The 19,369-nt window shown below is 42.9% G+C and overlaps 1 protein-coding gene across 2 annotated transcripts; it reads left to right on the forward strand.

Annotated features, from left to right (window-relative positions):
* Positions 1-3,378: 3,378 nt before the first annotated feature.
* On the forward strand, positions 3,379-19,053 carry HMGXB4 (HMG-box containing 4). Of its 2 annotated transcripts, none has more exons than XM_066634037.1 (10): positions 3,379-3,462; positions 4,135-4,280; positions 6,977-7,052; positions 8,286-9,304; positions 10,750-10,831; positions 12,628-12,692; positions 12,978-13,083; positions 14,821-14,990; positions 15,589-15,711; positions 17,137-19,053. In XM_066634037.1, exons 1-10 carry the CDS (start codon positions 3,432-3,434, stop codon positions 17,179-17,181), a joined length of 1,863 nt encoding a protein of 620 aa, XP_066490134.1. In that variant the 5' UTR covers positions 3,379-3,431; the 3' UTR covers positions 17,182-19,053. The 2 variants fall into 2 exon arrangements, with proteins under 2 accessions (XP_066490134.1, XP_066490136.1); XM_066634039.1 differs by having other exon boundaries at positions 3,380-3,462; positions 4,135-4,250.
* The last annotated feature ends 316 nt before the right edge of the window (positions 19,054-19,369 follow it).

The following is a 19,369-nucleotide window of genomic DNA, read 5'->3' on the forward strand; positions in this document are numbered from 1 at the left end:
GAAGGGTAAAATCTCAGGAATTCTAAAAAGCACTAAGTGAACCCCCTACAGAAAGAGTTTCACACCAGAAATTCCTTATCTGCTTTATTTACTTTGAGTAAATAAATTAAATCACTTTGAGTCTATGAGAAAAAAGGGTTATAAACTTTCTTTGAAAACAATAAATGTTTGTACCTGAGGCACAGTGATGGTTGGCGGACATGTTCTCTTACAGGAACAAAAACCAGTAAATAGCAGTGGAGTTCCTGACGTGAATTATTCTTTTCCCTTGTTCGCTGTCCCTGATACCAACCACAGCAATTATAACTGCTGCTAAAAACTACTGTAGTTTAGTATGTGGTCATCTGACAGGTTCGCAGCCTCAGAAGCATTCCTGTGAAAAATGGTTGCACTTATAAGAAAAAAATTGCTGGAGTTTTAACTGCACTTAATGCCCAATAAGAAGGGTAAGTAGTTCTCCTCCCTAAAGTGTGACAAGCAGAAAACCATCTTGGGCACTGATAATGGACATCACAGGACTTGATGATTAAGGTACTATAGAGATGTTTGAAAACTGCTATTTATTTTATTCAGAAGTAAGCCCATTGTGTTCAGTAACACTTAGGCTGTAATCCTCTCTTACTCACGGGAATCAAACACCTCTAGCTATAACATTGTGGGTATGACTCTGTGTCCTTTTACATGCATACATGTTAGTGATAGCGGAAACACTCTCCTGAGTAACTATAACTTCTGTAATTTTTGTCTGGATATCTACTTGGGCAGGAGCTGAACCACATACCAACGCTTGTTGTCTGATGTTAAAAATTGACATGTAATTTTCTTTAGTGCAATCATTCAATTCAAAAAAACTTTGTCTTTTAACTGATTAGATGATTGATTAACCTACCAATAGATTTGCATATGACCAAAGTTTAGGTGCCTTTTTGGGACAGTGAATGAAATCTCCGTACTTCTTGTCAGAACAAAAGTTAATCTTTTATTATTATTTTTTTCATTTTTTGCAGTAATATACCTGAACCATAGCCTCAAAAATATAGTATGCACTTCACTTGCCCTCACTGATTTAAGGGCGCAATCCTAACCCCTTATGTCAGTGCTTTCCAGGCTGACTCCCAGGAAAGTGTGGATAGGATTGGGCTGTAATTTACTGGCTAACATTTATAACCGCCCCCCTCTTTCTCGTTCAGTGGAATGCCCTGAATTTCACTGAAATTATTGGAACTGTTGTGTTTAATTAAAGATTGTGTGGAAAGTATTAGTAGGGCAACCTGACCAGTGAGATAAAGAGAGCTGTGGCTGCCTGGGCCTACTTTCTTTCTGCAATGTAGGGTTGCCAGGTCACCCTTCTATGCCTTTTACAGGGCCATAGCCACAAAGGAGGATGTTAGGCTGCTTCTCTCCCAGTCCTATTGCCCACCTTCCGCCAGCTCCTGCTGTGGGAGAAAATGAGAGTCCTATAGGTCATGGGTATAATAGGAAAAGCTGGGTTATGTCGTTTGTAATTGTAGAACTGTGAAACAGGCAGTTTCTCTATGTAACAATCTCCCCACCCTTCCAGTACCTAGGGAATTTCACTGTGCACAGGGATCAGTTCTGCTGGTTTGTTTATGTCTGTAAGGCCTTTCCTTTTGATTGTTCAAACAAAAGTGGGGTAACTTCAGTGGTGTCTTCAAGCAATGTCTTCACTAAGTTGATTCAAGTTAAAACTTTTCTTCAGGGACAGCTGTGATTTATCTCTTATAAGTAGAAACCAAAATAATCTTGTATTCCACACCATCTCCAAATATTATAATATTGTAATGAAATGGTATGGGTGATGAGACCGTTTTGGTTTCTCCATATAAGAACTGCCCAAACCTGTCCACACTTTCCTGGGAGTAAGCCTCATTGACTCTAATGGGACTTACTTCTGAATTGACAGTGCATAGAATTGGGCTGTGAATCAGTCATCCTTGAAGAAGGGTTTTTAAAGACTGGCAACAATTTGTCAGTGTGCTTTGGAAATTTTCTTCCCTTTTGTTCCTGAATTGGGTGCCTTCTCTACTTTTCACCTTTTGGCTGTAAGCACCTCTGGGAGCAGGGACTTGTCTTTCTGCTTGTATGCAAAAACAGTTTCTGAATTACCTTTGTTGTGCCAGGAGTTTTGTCATCCTGAATGTCTGTAGCTGCTCGACATTCCATTGTGGAAATTCTTGTACACAGGCAGCTGATTTCTTCAACATATTCACAGGGTGGTTCTCAATTCTTCATGAATTGCATTCCAAACTTTATTCATTAAAAGTGTAAACTAGAAGATGATCAGTGATTGTTGAGGTGTATTTACATTTTAGTATTTGCTGATTCTTGGAGAACTAAAGGAGAGCACAAGAGAACTTCCCTTCTCCAACAGCAAAGCTATAATTGTGCATGTTACCGGTGTATCAAGACGAGTGTTTAGGTTCTTGTTCATGAGATAAACATTAATGGCTTTCCAGGAGCTAAATCTTTAAAATATTGTGAGACTCAAAAACTACAGCTAGGCTTTGTGAGAGTTTGCATGTCAGCCATGCAACTTGGGTTTTAAGAGGCAATTCTGCAATCAAAGAAGTAACCACTTGCCCCTCCTAGCCATATCAGCATAATTCCATGACCAGAGTGGGCCAGGTGAAGGAAAATCCTGAGCATCTGAGGTGACAGAGGCTGGAAATGCTGCAGAGGCCCTGGGAAACGGACTGCTTCTTTCCGTCTTCTCTCTTCTTCTTCTTCTTGTTTTCCTTTTTTCCTCTTCTGCTACTTCCCTTCCCCAGGTTGGTACCTAGAACAACATCTGAGGCAAATATCAGGCACCATCCTCATCATTCCCTAAGATTTGTCATTGTACATTAGACAAGATTGATACCAGCTTGGATTCTTTTGTCCAGCAAGCCCTTTTTAATTGTAGAATGAGAGACATAGAATTTGTCTTGCTCTCCACCTCAAAACGCACACATACCCCATACATAGGGGCATTAACACTAGTTCATTTTTGGAAGTTCTTTTAACAAATACAAAAAGCAAAGCAAGCCATTTGATCACTGGCCCTATGCCTTATTGAAAGTGCATGGGATTTACTTAGGAAGATGGCCTTGGTTGTCATCTTGAAAAACATTACTCTGCTGACTTTTCACATGAAAATCAGCCCTAAACCAACTGCCCTTGGACTTTCGTCTCTTTCTCTAAGCCCTGGTATCGTTGAAGGGCAAAAAGATACATTGTCGAGAGACACACTTCCTCATTCTCCTCCTCTCCATTTCATCCATAAAACCTTCATTCAGTCCCTTTCTGCATTATGACTCCACTTTATGGGAGGGTTGTTCTCATTCTCTGTTTCTTAGACCTTGTCCTGTAGACGGGAACGGGGGAAGCAGCCCAGACGTGGCAACACATTCCCAGGCCCCTGCAGGACCGCCATGGCTTATGATGACTCCAGGAAAAAAGAAGGTAGGATTGTTTCATCATCTGAGGGGTGTTGCAAAGAGAGTACCATCCCCAACCCTTGGAGTGAGAGACTAGGGAAGAAAGCCAGTGTCCTGCATGGATTGGGTTTCTGCAGCATTCCAGATCCCTCCCTTATCCTCAGAGATTGGAGAAAACCAGGATTGGAACATGAGTCTCACAATGGTAATTCAAAAGTGCTGATTAAATTCATGATTGGGCTTGGCCATAAGCAGTGCTTCCTCACCCTTTTGCCTCCAAGGAATAGGAATTCTGGATCCATATCTTCTACACAGAACAGTGTCGATCTTTAGACCCATGTGTGGTTGAGCACCCTTTTCAGTTCTTGCCATCCCTGGAAGAGATGCTAAAGCTGCAATCCTATTCACACTCAAGTTCAATGGGATTTACTTCTGAGTAGTCATGTATAGGATTGCACTGTAAGAGCTGAAATAAAACATCAGTATTCTACATGGCAGCATGAAGCACAGTGCTTTCCTCTAGATTCTTGGAGTGCTGTTGTACTGGGCTGTACTGTTTAGATTCCACTGTTCTGTTGTCTGTATACATCCGTGCTTGCTTCCTGTTGTGCCTCATCCTATACCTTTAACCACAGTGACTGTTGTGTTAGTGTGCCATGAGTTTACTCCTTTAACATAAATCTGTTTCCTCCCTCAGATTGTCTAGAGAGTGACCAAATTGATGGTGTGGGGTTGGTAGCAGGCAGAACTCAACGAGAGAAAAAACGGTCCTACAAAGATTTCCTTCGGGAAGAGGAGGAGATAGCTGCTCAGGTCAGGAAGACTTCCAAGAAGAGACTGAAAGTGAGAGCCTGTGAGATCAGAGTGGGGAAAGCTGACCACTCTTCTTTTGTAAAAGTGGTGATAGCTGAAACACGAATGCATTGGACGACATTTAGAAAACCTGTTTTATTATTCGATAAACTTCAGATGTTTGAGAGCTGCAAGACATGAACAAATATTACACACACATTTTTATTGTTGCATACACATTTAGTCCTGGTAAATAATTATAAGGTCATTAGATATATACTAGAGCTAATTCATGCCAACTAGCACTGAACTTCAGTGATGCATGCATTTATCAGACCCAAATCAACCCAGGGCTCTAAACTAAAATATCTACGAGGGTAACTCATTAACTTCCACAGCACAGTCCATGTAACTCCCCATGCAGCGGTGCCAATGTGGTTTCCATTGGATCCCATAGGGGAGTTTTGAGATATTGAGGTTTCCTCTGAGTAAGTGAACTTTTATTCCCTTGCCCCAGGTAAGCCCCAGCAGCTCTAAAGCAAGTCTGTGTTGACTGGTGAAGGTGGATCAGGCCTGGGAGCAGAGTTAGGATTTGGCAGGTGCAATTGTCGCTAAACCCATCCTCTTCCCAGGCCCGATACACCATCTCCCCACCCGTTGCATCTCCGTTCCACCCTCCCTTCTTCCCAACACTTACGCAAAGTTACTAGTGGCAGTGGGCATCCATTTCCTGCCGTTGTATGGAACAGGCTGCTTGCGGCAATGGCCAGGCCGCATTTGTGGTCACATTTGGTTCAGCCATAAAGATGTTTAAGCTGTTGGACACTTGTTCTGGCAGTGTAAATGGCCCTTAGGATTGGGTGGGAACTTAGTACTATTGCCTGACTTCCGTTTGGCAAATCCGTCCAGTAGCAGACACTCCAGCCACAGGCAGAGTATTTAATTGACTGGTCCAACTTTAATAGGAACATTCTTTTCTCACTTTCTTTGACTAATTCTTCCCAAGCACATTGATTGTGGGTTACCCTTGCTAGAAACAGGAAAGGAAACCAGTAGGTTGATAGGTAGTGTGGGCAGAAGTGCTAGATCTATGCTACTGCAGCAATAAGGGGTTGGATTTATCTACGGCTCAAAGAGATGAGGAGGATTTTATTGGAACAAGCAAATCTTTATTTTAAAAAAAAAATTGTGGCCATGCTATCTGTTAATAGACATTCTGAAATTTTAAACTGTTTACTGCATTCCAATGCAAGAACAACTATTTGCAAAAGCTCACAAAGTAAGTGCCATGTCCCTGAGTAACACCATTTAATTTCAGCCACAGCTGTTTGCAAATGCACAAAGTACAAGTTCTGGCCAATAAGTCAACAAAAAGGGGGAGTTATACAGCTCCTCAGTGATGCAACCTCCAGTGAGTTTTCTCCCTGCCCCCCCCACTCCCTCCCCTGTGGTGCCCTCCACCACCTATGGAGGTTATGCCTGTGTAGGTAAGCTTCCATCACAGCAGTCTGCCTCTCCATGAAAGCACTGCCTTAAATAGTCCCAACCAGCATCTTAATGTTCTGGGGCTTTTGTTCCACCAGTGCCTCAAGTCTGGTAGTTGTATTGTTCGAGGTTCACTCCTGGCTGGCCATTGTCCTCTCCTAGCTCCCTTCCCATATGGCAAAGTCTTCATCCTGGAAGCATCTGAGGATCTACTATGAGCTTGCTGCTCATTTCCTGCTTTACCTACAAGAGCTCCTGGGACAAATCGAGACATTACTGCTTCTGCCTGTTATATTGTCTCCGGTGCTTGATTTCTGCAAAGGAGAGTCTAATTTTAACTAGCATAGTACTTATCTGATCCTTATCTTAGTCAGTGCCAACGGTGGGAAGGACATCACCCTCAATATCTTCCTCAGCTCCCCCCAACTTCCAAGAGTATTGGCATCTGCATGGCACCATACTTGTCTTTCTCACCTCCTGCCGCAGCAAGGCTGGCTGCATGGCACCATACTTGTCTTTCTCACTGGCCACAGCAAGGATTCATTACCCCTCCCGCTCTTCCACCTCCTGCCAACTCCTCCTATCCAAGGATAAGTCATCCAGTGCTGAGTATCCTGGCTGCTGGGAGAGAGCAGCCTCTTTTAGATTGACATGATCTAGGCTCAAGACCACTTCTTCGCTCTGCATCCCACAGCATACCTCCTCTGCTGCACCACCCCTGAGCTACTGATGTGGGATGTGACCACCCCACAATCCACACAGAGAAACTGGTCAAGGATGTCGGAGAATAAAAAGTGGAAAGGATACGTGGATATCAAAATAATCGAGGATAAGGAAACCCATGTGGGTTTTGCATCCAAACATGCATGTATTCTCTGGCAAATGCCCACTTCCATGTAGGTTTTTGCATGTTTGTCCTGTGCCCAGAGTATGATTTGCATCACTTAACTCTTTGGGGATAGCTATTCATCAAAACATTCCTCTCTGAGCTGAAATTTCTCCTATCAAGTCAATAGATAGTATTTGTATTGTGTTTTCCCCTGCTGGGAAATTTATTTTCTGAGGTAAGATTATGCTGACTCTTGACAGGATAGTTTTCCAAAAGTCAGTTGGCTTAGCAGACCACATAAGTTTTCAAAGCACATAGAGATGTCATAAAGCAGTAAGTGTGCATGCAAGCGTGGCTTCCAGAATCATCATATAAAGCAAGTATGACCAAGCTTCAATTACTTCGTGCTTTTTTTTAAATGTTCTTATTGTAGGAGACTGACCTCTTCTTGCTGGGGACAGAGGCTCACAAAAAGAGAAAGCACTCCTCCAATGCATACTATTATAGAGGTAAGTGTAGAAGTAAAATGGGCAGTGCAACCCTAACTAGCATTGGAACAGGCAGGCCAGTGGGCCTGCATTGTACCCAGCACAAGTTTGGGGCTGACTGAGGCTTGGCCTGAGCCAAGGGGAAAAATTTCCCCTTACCCTGGGTAGAGCTGCAAAGGTCCCATTGTGTCTACTCAGATCTGCACCATAAATTGGTGGCAAAGATCCGAACAGAATGGAACAACCTGGAGCCGCTGCCTGGGAACGGGGCTAGGATCTGGCATAACTGTTGGGTCCTGGCCCTGCCCATGGTCCTGTTCACCACCCATCCTCCACCCACCCTGAAATGTCTCCTCCCCACACTCCTGAGACTCCTCTACCAGAATTGGACAGCCAGGTGAAACAAGCACGAAGTCTCTCCATGGCAAGGGTTTGAGTCCATGTGGGGGGCATTCACAAGGTGGTAGGGACCCTTAGCCCAGGGAAGAATTGACTTGTTCCAAGTAACAAGGGGAGACTCAACAAGGGGATTCTGTTACTTGCAGATCCGCACCCCCCCCCCCCATATCCATTCATGTTGTTTAGAGCCTTACTGGGCCAAAACTGTTCTTACTTTTACAGGTTACTATAAACATTCAAGCAGGAAGTTAACTGTTTCCTAGTTTTTCAAGTATTTAGGCTGCCAGCAGCGTACCTGCACATCACTATAGGCTTGAATGTTCATAGCAACCTGTAAAAGCAAGAATATTTTTGCCCTGGTAAGGCTCTAGACAATGTTAATGGGTGTGCGGGGCCACAGAGACAGGGTTCCCACAGTATCTGTGGGGTGTCCCTGTATCCACAGTATCTGTGGGGTGTCCCTGGAATGGATTTCCTGTGGATATGAGGCTACATCTGTACAACCCAAATATATTCCATGAATACCCAGTAGTGTCCTTATCTTTCAGCCTCTTCAATTAATCAACTAAAATTGACGTGGCAGGATAAGAATTAGAAACTAATAGCCATGAGATCAAGTCCCTCTCAAGGATCACTCTTTGAAGCCTCCCAGCGGGGTCCACTGGCATGGAACCCTGAAGTTATAAGTGAAAGTGTTATAGATGTTTTATAATTGTTTTAAAACTTATATAATCAGTGTGTTTAGTATTGTTTTATTTGTAAGCCACCTTGAGTGCCCTTTGCAGGATATAAATTCTGTCAGTAAATAAAAATTGAGTGTGCATGTCCCTCCTTTCTTCCTCTGAATTTTCCCAGATCTCTCTCCTCTTGAACTACCCCTATCTTTGGAGTCCTCTTCAAAGAAGAGGAAAAAAGTAGTGTCGAGTCCATCTTCCGTTGACACTGCCATGGATCTACTTAAAGCCATCACCTCACCTTTGGCCACAGGCTCCAAGCCTTCTAAAAGGACATCTGAAAAATCCCACGTGTCATTCACTGCCTCGGGCTATTCAGAGGCCAAGAAGGAGCACCACAAGAAGAAGCTGAGCGGGAGCATCAGCGACCTGTCTTTGGATGATGGCACTTTCCACAAGTCCAAAAAAATGAAGCCCCCCTATGGGAACACTGAAACACTGACCTTGCGGGAGCCTGATGGCTTAAAGATGAAACTGATTCTCTCACCCAAGGAGAAAGGGACAAGCACAGCAGATGAGCCCTTTCCACATTCGGCATCACCTGCAACAAAAAAGTCCTCGAAAAAGTCAACTCACGACGAACAAGGATCATCCCTCCCAGCTCATGATACACATGGCTTAAAATCATCCCGAAAGAAGCACAAGCCGCCTCCAGATCCACATCCCCCTCCAGCTGTTGAGAGCTTTAGCCCAGACACGTCCCTTTTCCCAGAAGGCCAAAACAGCGAGTTTGAGCTTTCAGGCCTAGAGCCACCTTTGGAATCTGGTTCATCCTCCGGTGGTGAGTTGGAAGCTGGAGAACTAGTGATTGACGACTCATATCGGGAAATAAAAAAGAAGAAGAAATCAAAGAAGAGCAAAAAGAAAAAGGACAAAGAGAAACACAAGGAGAAGAAGCATTCCAAGTCTAAAAAGAGTTTGGGGCTTTCTACTTCACTGGTGGCAGCAGAAGTAAGCACACCACTGCCAGTCTCTCCAACCAGCACACAGTTTACTGTCCCTGCCCCTCCTCTTCCTCCTCCTCCACCACCACCACCACTACCACCACCTCCAGTTTTCCACACAGATGGACAGAATGAGAAGGAGAAGAAGAAGAAGAAAGAAGAAAAAGAGCGAGCTGAGAAATCAGAAAAAGAAAAGGTAAACAAAATTTGCAGAACAAATGGGGGATAGAAATGTTAATGAGTAAGCGGGTGCATAACTAACAGCCCAATCCTATCCAGGATTAGACTGTCAGCCAGACAGTGTTGCAACAGTGAAACGCACTTCCACTGTTGCAGGAAGGCCACTCACAGTGAATGGAGCATTCTATTTGCAGCCATTTCTGGGAGCACTGCCACAAGAGATGGCAGCACTCACCAACCTTTGCTGGTTCCCACCGGAGCAGTGTCATGGTAGGGAGGGGTTGAAACTGGGATGGGTGAGGCAGTGGTGATGACATGTGCCAGATCTTATCCTTCATTTTGCAGCCTCCCCCCCCCCCCCCGCCTTTCTTCTTGGGCTTGTGCCAACCCATTGTGGAGTAGGAGGCTTACAGAGGGGTAAGGAGAAATGATACCCCTTCCCCCTCTGAAGCTTCCCAATCTGCTCCCCCCCCCCAATACAGCACACCTATTTTAGGCTGCATCAAGCTGGGATGGGGAGATGTGCCCTAAGTCTGAATCTTACCTGTGTATTTACCTGGAAGTAAGTTCTATTGAACACAGTGGGACTTACTTCTGAGTAAACATGTTTAGGATTGCACTGGTTCTAATAGGAGGTTAGTCTACCCTTTGCTGCCCCAGACCTAGAGGCCAAATTTACTTTTTATTCCAACCAATTTTCTCTGAAATTGTCATTTTAACTGAGATTTTAAAAAGTTCAGCACTTGAACCCAAAATAGCCTTTTTGAGTTTACAGGTGTCTAGAATGGCTGAATCTTAGAGAAATTTATCTTAAAAGGGGTCTGACACTGAAACAGACAGCTATTGCTATAGATGCTGTTGGTGAATATTTTGCAGAAGCTGCTAATTCACTATCATTCAGGGCCCAGAAGTGCCAGTCCATCCTTGTGCCCCTGCAAGTGATTTAAGGCCTTTGAATCAGGGGGTGTTGGGGGGAATTGAGTTGCCACTCATAGTCACCCTCCTCCATGTGCTCAGCTTTTCACCTCCTCAGCCAGACTGCAGATTATCTCTTCCTCAGCCCTCCCCTCTCCGCACCTAAACCAAATGCAATAAGCTCTCAACTCTCCCAAGGCAACTGGGCCTCTTGCAGGACAGTCAGCGAGAGCCACATTGTCCAGGTAACCAGGCTGCTTTTCTTTCTGTCTCTTCTGTCATGAGTGGTTGTTGGTGGGGCAACCAGAATCATGGCTTACACAGGCCCACAACTGTAGAATCTTTCCTTCCTATATGGAGGTGCTTTTTCTCCATGGTTTTGAATTGTCCGTAGCATGGAGGGCCCACCCATTCAATGTGATACAGAAAAGGGGGTTAAAAGCAACCCTTCGACAACCTGTAAAGGAGATATTTCTTTAGAGATTTACACAGGAGCTAGATTGTCTTATTCCAAGACTGATTGATTGATGTCTGCCTGTCTTTTAGCCAAAGAAGAAGAATATGTCTGCCTACCAAGTATTCTGTAAGGAATATCGTGTTAACATTGTGGCTGAGCATCCTGGAATAGGTAATAAGTGAACAACTTTGGAAGAGTGTGGTGTGTTTTTTTTTAACTGCCTTTAAACTTTCCTGGCACATTTTTATGGGTGTTAATCACTCAGTCCAAGCCCTTTCCACAATTTAACTGGTTGGCAAGGACCATTTCTCTGTAACTCCCATCACCAAAAATTTATGGCACTTAGGGCATCCCAACATAAAAACACATGTTATGAAGAGGTGCTTTAATGCTGAGGTAGTTCTGCTTGCCCCAGAGTAGGTTCTGGTTTTTCCTTGCAAATCTGGTCCTGAAAATTTTAAGAGGATTTTTGTGTAACCAACCTATCTAGCCAGTCTCTGTCATAAAGCTTTGACAATGCTGTTATAAAACATCTGTGCATGGGTTGCTGTTTGCTGGCTGGTGTTGTGAAGCAGACTTCACGGCTTAAGTCAATGATGGCAAACCTACGACATGCGTGTCAGAAGTAACACACCATGACATTTTGGGTGACATGCCAGCATTCATCAACACCCAGCAACCACTGAGTTTGTTTTACTTGTATTTCATTTTTACAATAATTTGATGTTTCTTCATATAATACATAGCACCCCATATGATTGAACTGTATTTAAAAATAAATAAATGACTATGTAAAGAATTTTCTCTTTTGTTTGGGGGAGGGGTGACATGCTAGCACAGTCAAGTTAGGCATTTTCCAAATTGTTGACATGCTGAGCCCAAAAAGTTCACCATCACTGTCCTAAATTCTGAGTGAGGTGGGAAGGAGAGTGGTAAAAATATCCTGTTGGAGTTACATGTATATAAAATTTCAGCTTTCTGTCTGTTGTAAAACTACTTAAGAATTTCAACATTCCTCTGTCAGAAACACCCGTCATAAAAATACATAGGCAGCTGGCAAGGGGTCACCAGTCAGTTGCCCAGCTGGTGGACCCTCTTAAACATACAGTTTGGGGTTAGTCCAGTGTTTCCCAAACTTTTTAGCACTGGTCCCCACTTTTTAAAATGACACTCCGTTGGGACCTGCCTAGCATTACAAGACTTTAAAAAAGTTTCACTTTACCAGCCACTCAAGCTTCTGTTTTTATCCTTTTTACTATGGTGGGTGGACCACCTTCTGGTTAATTTGTGGAACTCCACATTCATCAGATTAGGACCATTCTGTTGGCTCTCGATAAGAGCTGAGGCATGGCTGTCTACTCATGAGTAAACATGTATGTGTGGCTCACTTTCCATAGGGCTCAATACATTTACCTTGTCAACTATCAGCTTCTCAGTTTCATGACCCAACAGCAATCGGGTCTTGACCCACAGTTTGGGAAACACTAGGTCAGACAATTTCTTGGCTGCTAGCTCTGCCTATTTTTTGTCCACGCCCTGCCCATGTAGTGCTTTATCACATAGGAGTGACTGCAACAAAATCCACCTGTGCCTCACAGTGATAGTTTCGCATCTGTGTCATGGATAGGTTTTGCACTCAAGCAGATAGTCAGGTATTTGGGTGTCTTCTTTATCGTGAATTATGAATCTTAAGACCCACTCCTATAGAACATTCCACTACTGATGCAGCCCTGAGGTAAGCCAGCATTCCCTTAACTTGAAGAGGCCTCCATGTCTGCCCCCCCCCCACACTACAGGATGCAGCGAGCACACCCCATTGGCACAACTGCATCAGTGCTGGAAAGTTGGATAGGATTGGGCCCTTAGTAATGGTTCAGGCTATTACCTAAATATAAGTGGATAAACATGTAAGTTGGAAATCAGTTCTCTTCACTCTTGATCGTTTACCTTTTCTGATTTCCTGTTAGATTTTGGTGAGCTGAGTAAAAAGCTGGCAGAAGTTTGGAAACAGCTTCCAGAGAAGGATAAACTGGTAAATATCTGAGAAGACATTTTCATGAAAATATCTGTAATGTAATGAGGGGCCTTTATCTTGGCAGGTTGCCACTATGGTTCTTGCATTCGTATAACACTCTGCTCTTGATGGAGATTATGAAATACTCTGCACCCTCCCTCCAGATTATGAAATATTATAAAATCCACTCATGAAAAATTACTTGACCAGGTGTTCTCCCTGCAGCTGCCCCACCTCTTGAGTTTTTGGACAGCTGCTGCTCATAGTGTTTTTAACACTAATTTTATTTTCCTCTCTCTGCAGGTTTGGAAGCAGAAGGCCCAGTATTTGCAACATAAGCAGAATAAAGCAGAGGCTACAACCGTGAAAAGGAAAGCAACCTCATCAGAGGGAGCTCCAAAGTTGAAAGGTAGCATCCATACCCTACTGGCTTTTATGTCTCAACAGCCAGTATGCTGCCCGTGATCAGAGATGGGGGAGCACTGCTTTCTCCCAAGGTAATAAAGACGGGCTGTGTCAGAATGCCAGATGCAAGGGAGGGCACCAGGATGCAGGTCTCTTGTTATCTGGTGTGCTTCCTGGGGCATTTGGTGGGCCGCTGTGAGAGACCAGAAGCTGGACTAGATGGGCCTATGGCCTGATCGAGTGAGGCTGTGCTTAATAGCGTGTATATCTTATTGTGGCATCACATCAGAATATTGTGTGTCCCTTTTAATTGAACTGTTATAAATTGGGTTAAGTTGTTCATGGACCTTGGAGTTCAGATTCAAAGGTCTCAAAGCATTCTCCCTAAATTCTTAGCTGCTTCAGAACAAGAATGTCAAGTATTTTTAGGACAGTGCTTTTCAGTTTGTGGTACTGCAGAGTATGGCAGGTGGTACTTGATCCTACAGCCATGATGACCATGTGATGCCCCCCTTACCTGGAACAACCCCACTGAAAATAAAGATGGACTGGGGCAGTTGTGCACTAGTGGTCAAGATTTGGCTGTGCAGCTGCCTGGCCTTTCCAAAGAGGCACAGTTTGGAAAAGGAGGGGGTGCCAAGCAAAGACCCAACTGTGGAGCAAGCCTCTTGCTCCTGTACGGTCACTGGGGGCAGTGGTGGTACATGCCAGAGTTGTACTTGCAAAAGAAAACAGGTTGAAAACCTCTGCTTTGTGACTGCAGAGCTCATATCCTCATGGCAGCAACAGTGGCTGGAACAAAGCTATGTGGGCAGGCTACTGAAGCATCAGAGAATGTTAACCAGCAGGACAGAGTTCAGAGGTTGATGGCAAATGCTGTGATAATGATGTGGCCCATAGCTAGTTACTAATCCCTTTTTCAGATAGGGCAAACAGTATGGCCTGGGCAGACATTCTTCTGCAACCATAGCCATTGACTCTTCTGGCAAATGATTGGGATGGGGTCTACTGCAGTGGGAGAGCACATGCTTTGTATGAAGAAGGCCCCAGGGTCAATCCCTGGTATCTCCAGGTGGGGCTGGGAAGGATCCCTCCCCTCAAAGCCCAAATTGTTGCTGCCAGTCTGCATAGACAATATGTGACCTGGATGGACCAACGGTCTGACTTCTTGTAAGGCTGCTACTTATATTCACGGGAATGATTCAGCGCCTTTTTCGCTGTAGAATATTCACTCTAAAGGGAAGAGAGGGAATTGGTATAAAGTCATGTAAGTCTCTCCCCTAGTGCTTCAGATACATTGGGGAGGGGTTGGAATGTAAGCACTCTATCTGAGGTTTTTAAATCCAGCATGGCAAGCTGCAAGGCCTTATGATAGTTTTGCACTCTCTGGGGAACTAGATCAGGCATCCCTGTCACACTGGATACAGGTTTACATCCTGTATGGAAGTGAAAAATCTTGCATGAGATCCATATAACAGACAACTCCTACTGTGTTTCCCCCAAGACTCAACTTTCTGCTCCATTCTTGCACGGAGCATACAGTCAGGATGTTACCACTCGGCTGGAAATTCCTGACAGGTCTGATATTTCAGCTGGCAGAGAATGGCCATCACATCTTTTGTTAGAAGGTGGTATAACCTGGCTCTGTATGTCTCTGTGTGTATTTTGCTTATATGAGAAGATATGATTTCAGAATGTACATTCCCTTGTTGCAATGAAGTCTTTATTTTTTGTTTTTCAGCTTCTCTAACAGGTGTGCTGTCACCTCATAAGAAGTCTCCATCTAGTACTGTAGTATTGTCTTCGTCACCTGTCAAAGTTCCTGATACGGATCCCATTGATGTAGCCGCACATCTGCAGTTGCTGGGGGAATCCCTAAGTCTCATTGGCCACAGGCTACAGGAGACAGAGGTAGATATATTGACTAGGGCTGCAGTCCTATACACCCTTACATGGGTGTAAGTCCCATTGAGTTGAAATAGGACATCTGAGTCAACAGGTATAGGACTGTGCTGTAAGGCAGCCATTTCATTTATCAACTGAATAGCTGCTGCTGTGTACACAAAGTTCAGGTGACCAAGTGGCATGAGCTGAAATAGTCAGTGTTTGGGCCATTGTTCTGCATACTTGATTCATTAACCCAACAATGGGCAACGTCCAGCACTCAGCTGCACTTTCTCTTCCCAGAGCCTCTTGTTAACCTATAAAAGTTTCATTGTTTGAATTGGTTTTTAGCCTTCGTGGTTGCAGAATTGCCCTCTTTGTTAAAACATGTAAATGCACAAAAACACAGAAGCCAAGGAAAGGAGAGAAAAATCTCGTGATTTCTAATTCTATGTCAGGATTTCTGATAGATTGAACCAAGATTTCCATATAGGCATACAATGGAATAAACTTATTTTAAACCAACTGCAACACCAACTCTTGCTGAGCATCTGCCCTGTTTGAGAACATCAAATGAGAATTGTGTTTTTACTGTGAGCTTAAAATAACCTTGCTTGCTTTCCAGGGGATGGTGGCTGTATCAGGAAGCTTGTCAGTGCTCCTGGATTCGATTATTTGTGCCCTGGGCCCTTTAGCATGCCTGACTTCCCAGCTACCTGAACTAAACGGCTGCCCCAAAAGCGTGTTGGTGAGTTCTGTTATTATCTTTCAGTGTCACGTTCTGTCATTCAACTTGCTACAGCTTCTTTGTGTGCATTTTCCACATTGAAAACATGGGTTTTGTAATTATTGTAGGCATGCATCAGCGCCTCTTTGCTATCTCTCCACCTATTGAGAGTACACTGTTCCCGTTCATGTGATGCAATTCTGGAAAGGAAATTTGGATTGATTTTTGCTAGGAGGGAAAGAGCCTTTGCAGGGTTAACTGTGAAGATAAATTTACATTCTGCACCATCAGCAGTGTGTTGACTGGATGCTTCCATTTTTATCATTTATACCATATTTAGTTCTCTGTTCATCTTTCTTTCGTGTGCTTCTGTTCCACAGACATTTCCCCAAGATTCAGAGTGTTTTGTATTGCCCGTGCGAAAAGGCAATATTCTCTCCCTTGTAATATTGCATTCATTGCTATTGTTCAGTACAGAAAGAGCCACAGATAGATGCAGATTCCTGTTCATTATTTGTGATACAATTAAAAATGAGCAATTCTCCCCTAGCATGCCTAGTTTATTTTGCAAACTTTAAAAAAAACACAACAACACAGTACTTTAAAAACTACAAAGAAGCCCCAAACTACAAAGACTACACAAGTCTAATGCAGGGTAACTTTGTTCACCATGTTTGTTCTGCAGTCACAAACCGCTGTTCAGGTAATCCTCTGCAGCTCAGCCTTGCCATTTTGTGATCTGCTTATTTAGGTGCTCTTTTGAAACCCCCCCCCCCCCGCTACTGGAGTGCACATCAAACAAATTTTTTAAAAGAGGGGTAATAAGCAGCAGCACAGTTATTCCCCACAGCAAGTCTATCCTCCAGTCTACTATATATGTATGGACTGTTATATATATGCAAAATATGCAAGTATTTTGAATATATATATTCAAACAGTATGCAAAATACTGAGGGACTATATTGTGTGGAATGGTCATTTGCTAATCCCAAACTGTTTCTGTGTTTCTGTGATATTTTTTTTTCCCCAAGATGGAAGGAATTGTGACCCATTCACGACGCACTTCATATTTGCTAACAGCAGGTGGCCAGAAATAGGCTGCATCCCTCTAAATCCCCCCCCTTTTATCCACCCCCCAGTCCCTTTGAGACTCTGCTTCTTGGCCTGCCTCATCCCCTTTGTCCCTCTTGGAACCTCTCCCTGTTGCTTTGATCTCCTTTGCTTCCCCCCTGTTGTTTTCTTTTTCTCCAACTGCATTTTGGAACGGTGTTGTTGGGATAATTAAACTTATCATGGAGATGATGATGATGATGATGATGATGAACTCTTTCAAAGTCTATGATTTTAGAGATTTGATTTCCCTGGTTTCATTTATTCGATAATGTTGTAACACCAGAAGCATATTTGTTACATTAAATATATATATATCTTTTTTTCCCCTTCTAGTCAAACACATTAGACAACATTGCCTACATAATGCCTGGACTCTGATAGGCCAAGGTATCCTAGGAAATGACCTTCTACCATGTAACTGGGGTGTATACATGCGCGCAATACTGGCATTCTTCAAGGAGGTCAACATACAGAGTTTAGCTTTTTCTGTCTGAAATTGTACAATAGAATTGCAACCACTTTACATGATTTTATGAAAAGTTGGGAAGCTTGAGAGAAGCCATGTTTTCTGCAGTCTGAATTCTCCTGTATGACCAGAGTTGGGAAATCTTTTGATACATCAGCCTTAACATGGAAGTAAAAAAAAATGGAATGGATTTCACTTGGAAAAGTCAAACATGTTTGGACAGAACAAGTATCTTGGACACGTTACTGCTGTCTTTCAAACAATGTTTTAGGTACAAAATGCTATTTCTTTTAGAGAAGTCAATTAAGATGAAATGTTGGTCTGCATGTTAAAAGTGACGTTGGGTTGGTTTCTTTCCCAATAGCTTGTTCTAGCACCAGGAATCCAAATTGTTGTTAAATTTATAATCCTAGGTGTACAGTTAAATTCATGATTATATGTGGGAAATTAACAGTTCAGTCCTATGCATGTTCACTCAGAAGTACATCCCATTGTATTCAGTGGAGCTTACTCCCAAGAGTGTGCACATAGGATTGCAACCTAACAAAGGACTTCTTGATGTGAAATGGTAAATCCTGGTTGAAATATGCATTGCTTCTCCCCAGATTGTAATTATTCTGGGGACTGCAGTACTTAAATCACTTATCACCAGCAGTAAATGGACATGGTCCTCTTCTTGTGGTGCTGTTGTAGAGGCAGGGATTAAGGCAACATTTAAGGGCTTATTGCTGAGAGGGAGACACTGATTGGACAGATCTTGTATCCCAGGCACCGAGATTTTGAGTTCCTGATCCTCTTTGGGAAAGCACTTCATTCTCACTTAGGCTTGAGTGTGGCATCTTTATAATGTGTTATTTACTTTTTCATATATCTGTAGTAGATTAATTTATATTGTATATTTCTGTACATAGGCATACTTTTAAAAAATCCTTTCATCAACAGTGTGTGGAAAATGTGAGCTAGTAGATAGGTTCCGGAACTCAGTGCACTCTATATTGCCCTACATGGGTTCAGAAAGAGAGCAAATAGCAGCAACAGGTTTGGTCACCTACAGAAACAAAATGGAAAAACCTTTTCTCAAATCCCCTTGCCACTTGTAATTTGGATACTGTTGTCCTGAAATGATAGAATGCAGGGTAATTCTGCTACCTTTCTCCAGGAACATAGAGTTCAGCTGTTCCTTCTTGGCAGTTTTAGACTGACTGGGCTGAAAGCAACGTTCTAAACTGCTTCCACCAACTTTTTCCATACTATTTAACAGCATTTAGGGAATAGATGCACTATCTTTTCCTCCAACAAATCCAAGGCGGTTGGGCCTAGCCACTCTATAAATAATCCCATGTGCTGGTGGCTAATGTCTTGGGTTTTTATAGAACTTGTTTTATCTTATTTGTCTGAACAGTTTTTCAAGCAGCATTTGGGAGTGGGGCGATTCCTGGTCCATCTCTTTGAACTTGAACAAGAGTCAGAACCTTTGTTTCTCAAGGAGACATGTCATTCAAATTCAGATTTTAATTCAATTAAACAGTAGAAGGGGATCCACTTCAGTTTTGCCATCAGCACTGTAGCAAACTTGAAGTTTTTTAAATACACACACAAATCTATTCACAAGCTTATTTAAAATTTGTACACATTTGTATAATCTCTGTCTTGTAGATTTTGGTACTGGAAAGCTTTGGATTCGGGCCCTAGCAGCTTTTTTACATTTGTTATTCCCTGCTTCTTATTTCAAATGTCATTGTATAAATGTTTTGCAAATGTATATAAAAACCTTTTTTAAAGAACTAGAACTTGTCATAGTTTGTTTCGCACTGTATTTGCACCAGTATTTAATCTGCACCTAGTTCAGTATTAGCAAATTACTTCTCCTTTTGCATTCAGTCTGACAATATCCGTTTGCATTACCACTTTCTCTTGCTACAGTGTTTTGTTTAGTACTTTCCATATGCCTCAGTTGAAACACTGCTTTCATTAGTTCATAGCCACCCTTTGGTGTTCACTCATCACAGATTTCTTTAGATTGTAAGCATGGGATGTGATTCACCAGGAATGGTCATTATGTAAACCTATTAAATTGTAATTGGCTTTGTGAGGAATTAG

Source organism: Tiliqua scincoides, chromosome 7 (genome assembly GCF_035046505.1).
Source record: "Tiliqua scincoides isolate rTilSci1 chromosome 7, rTilSci1.hap2, whole genome shotgun sequence".
NCBI classification, from domain to species: Eukaryota; Metazoa; Chordata; class Lepidosauria; order Squamata; family Scincidae; genus Tiliqua; species Tiliqua scincoides.

What these genes read in the sequence shown, in the direction of transcription:
- HMGXB4 (XM_066634037.1), top strand. Translation starts at nt 3,432, where the DNA reads ATGGCTTATGATGACTCCAGGAAAAAAGAAG. An exon ending in GGCTGAGCATCCTGGAATAG is followed by an intron (nt 10,832 to 12,627) that starts GTAATAAGTGAA and finishes ATTTCCTGTTAG; the next exon opens with ATTTTGGTGAGCTGAGTAAA. An exon ending in GCTGCCCCAAAAGCGTGTTG is followed by an intron (nt 15,712 to 17,136) that starts GTGAGTTCTGTT and finishes TTCCCCTTCTAG; the next exon opens with TCAAACACATTAGACAACAT.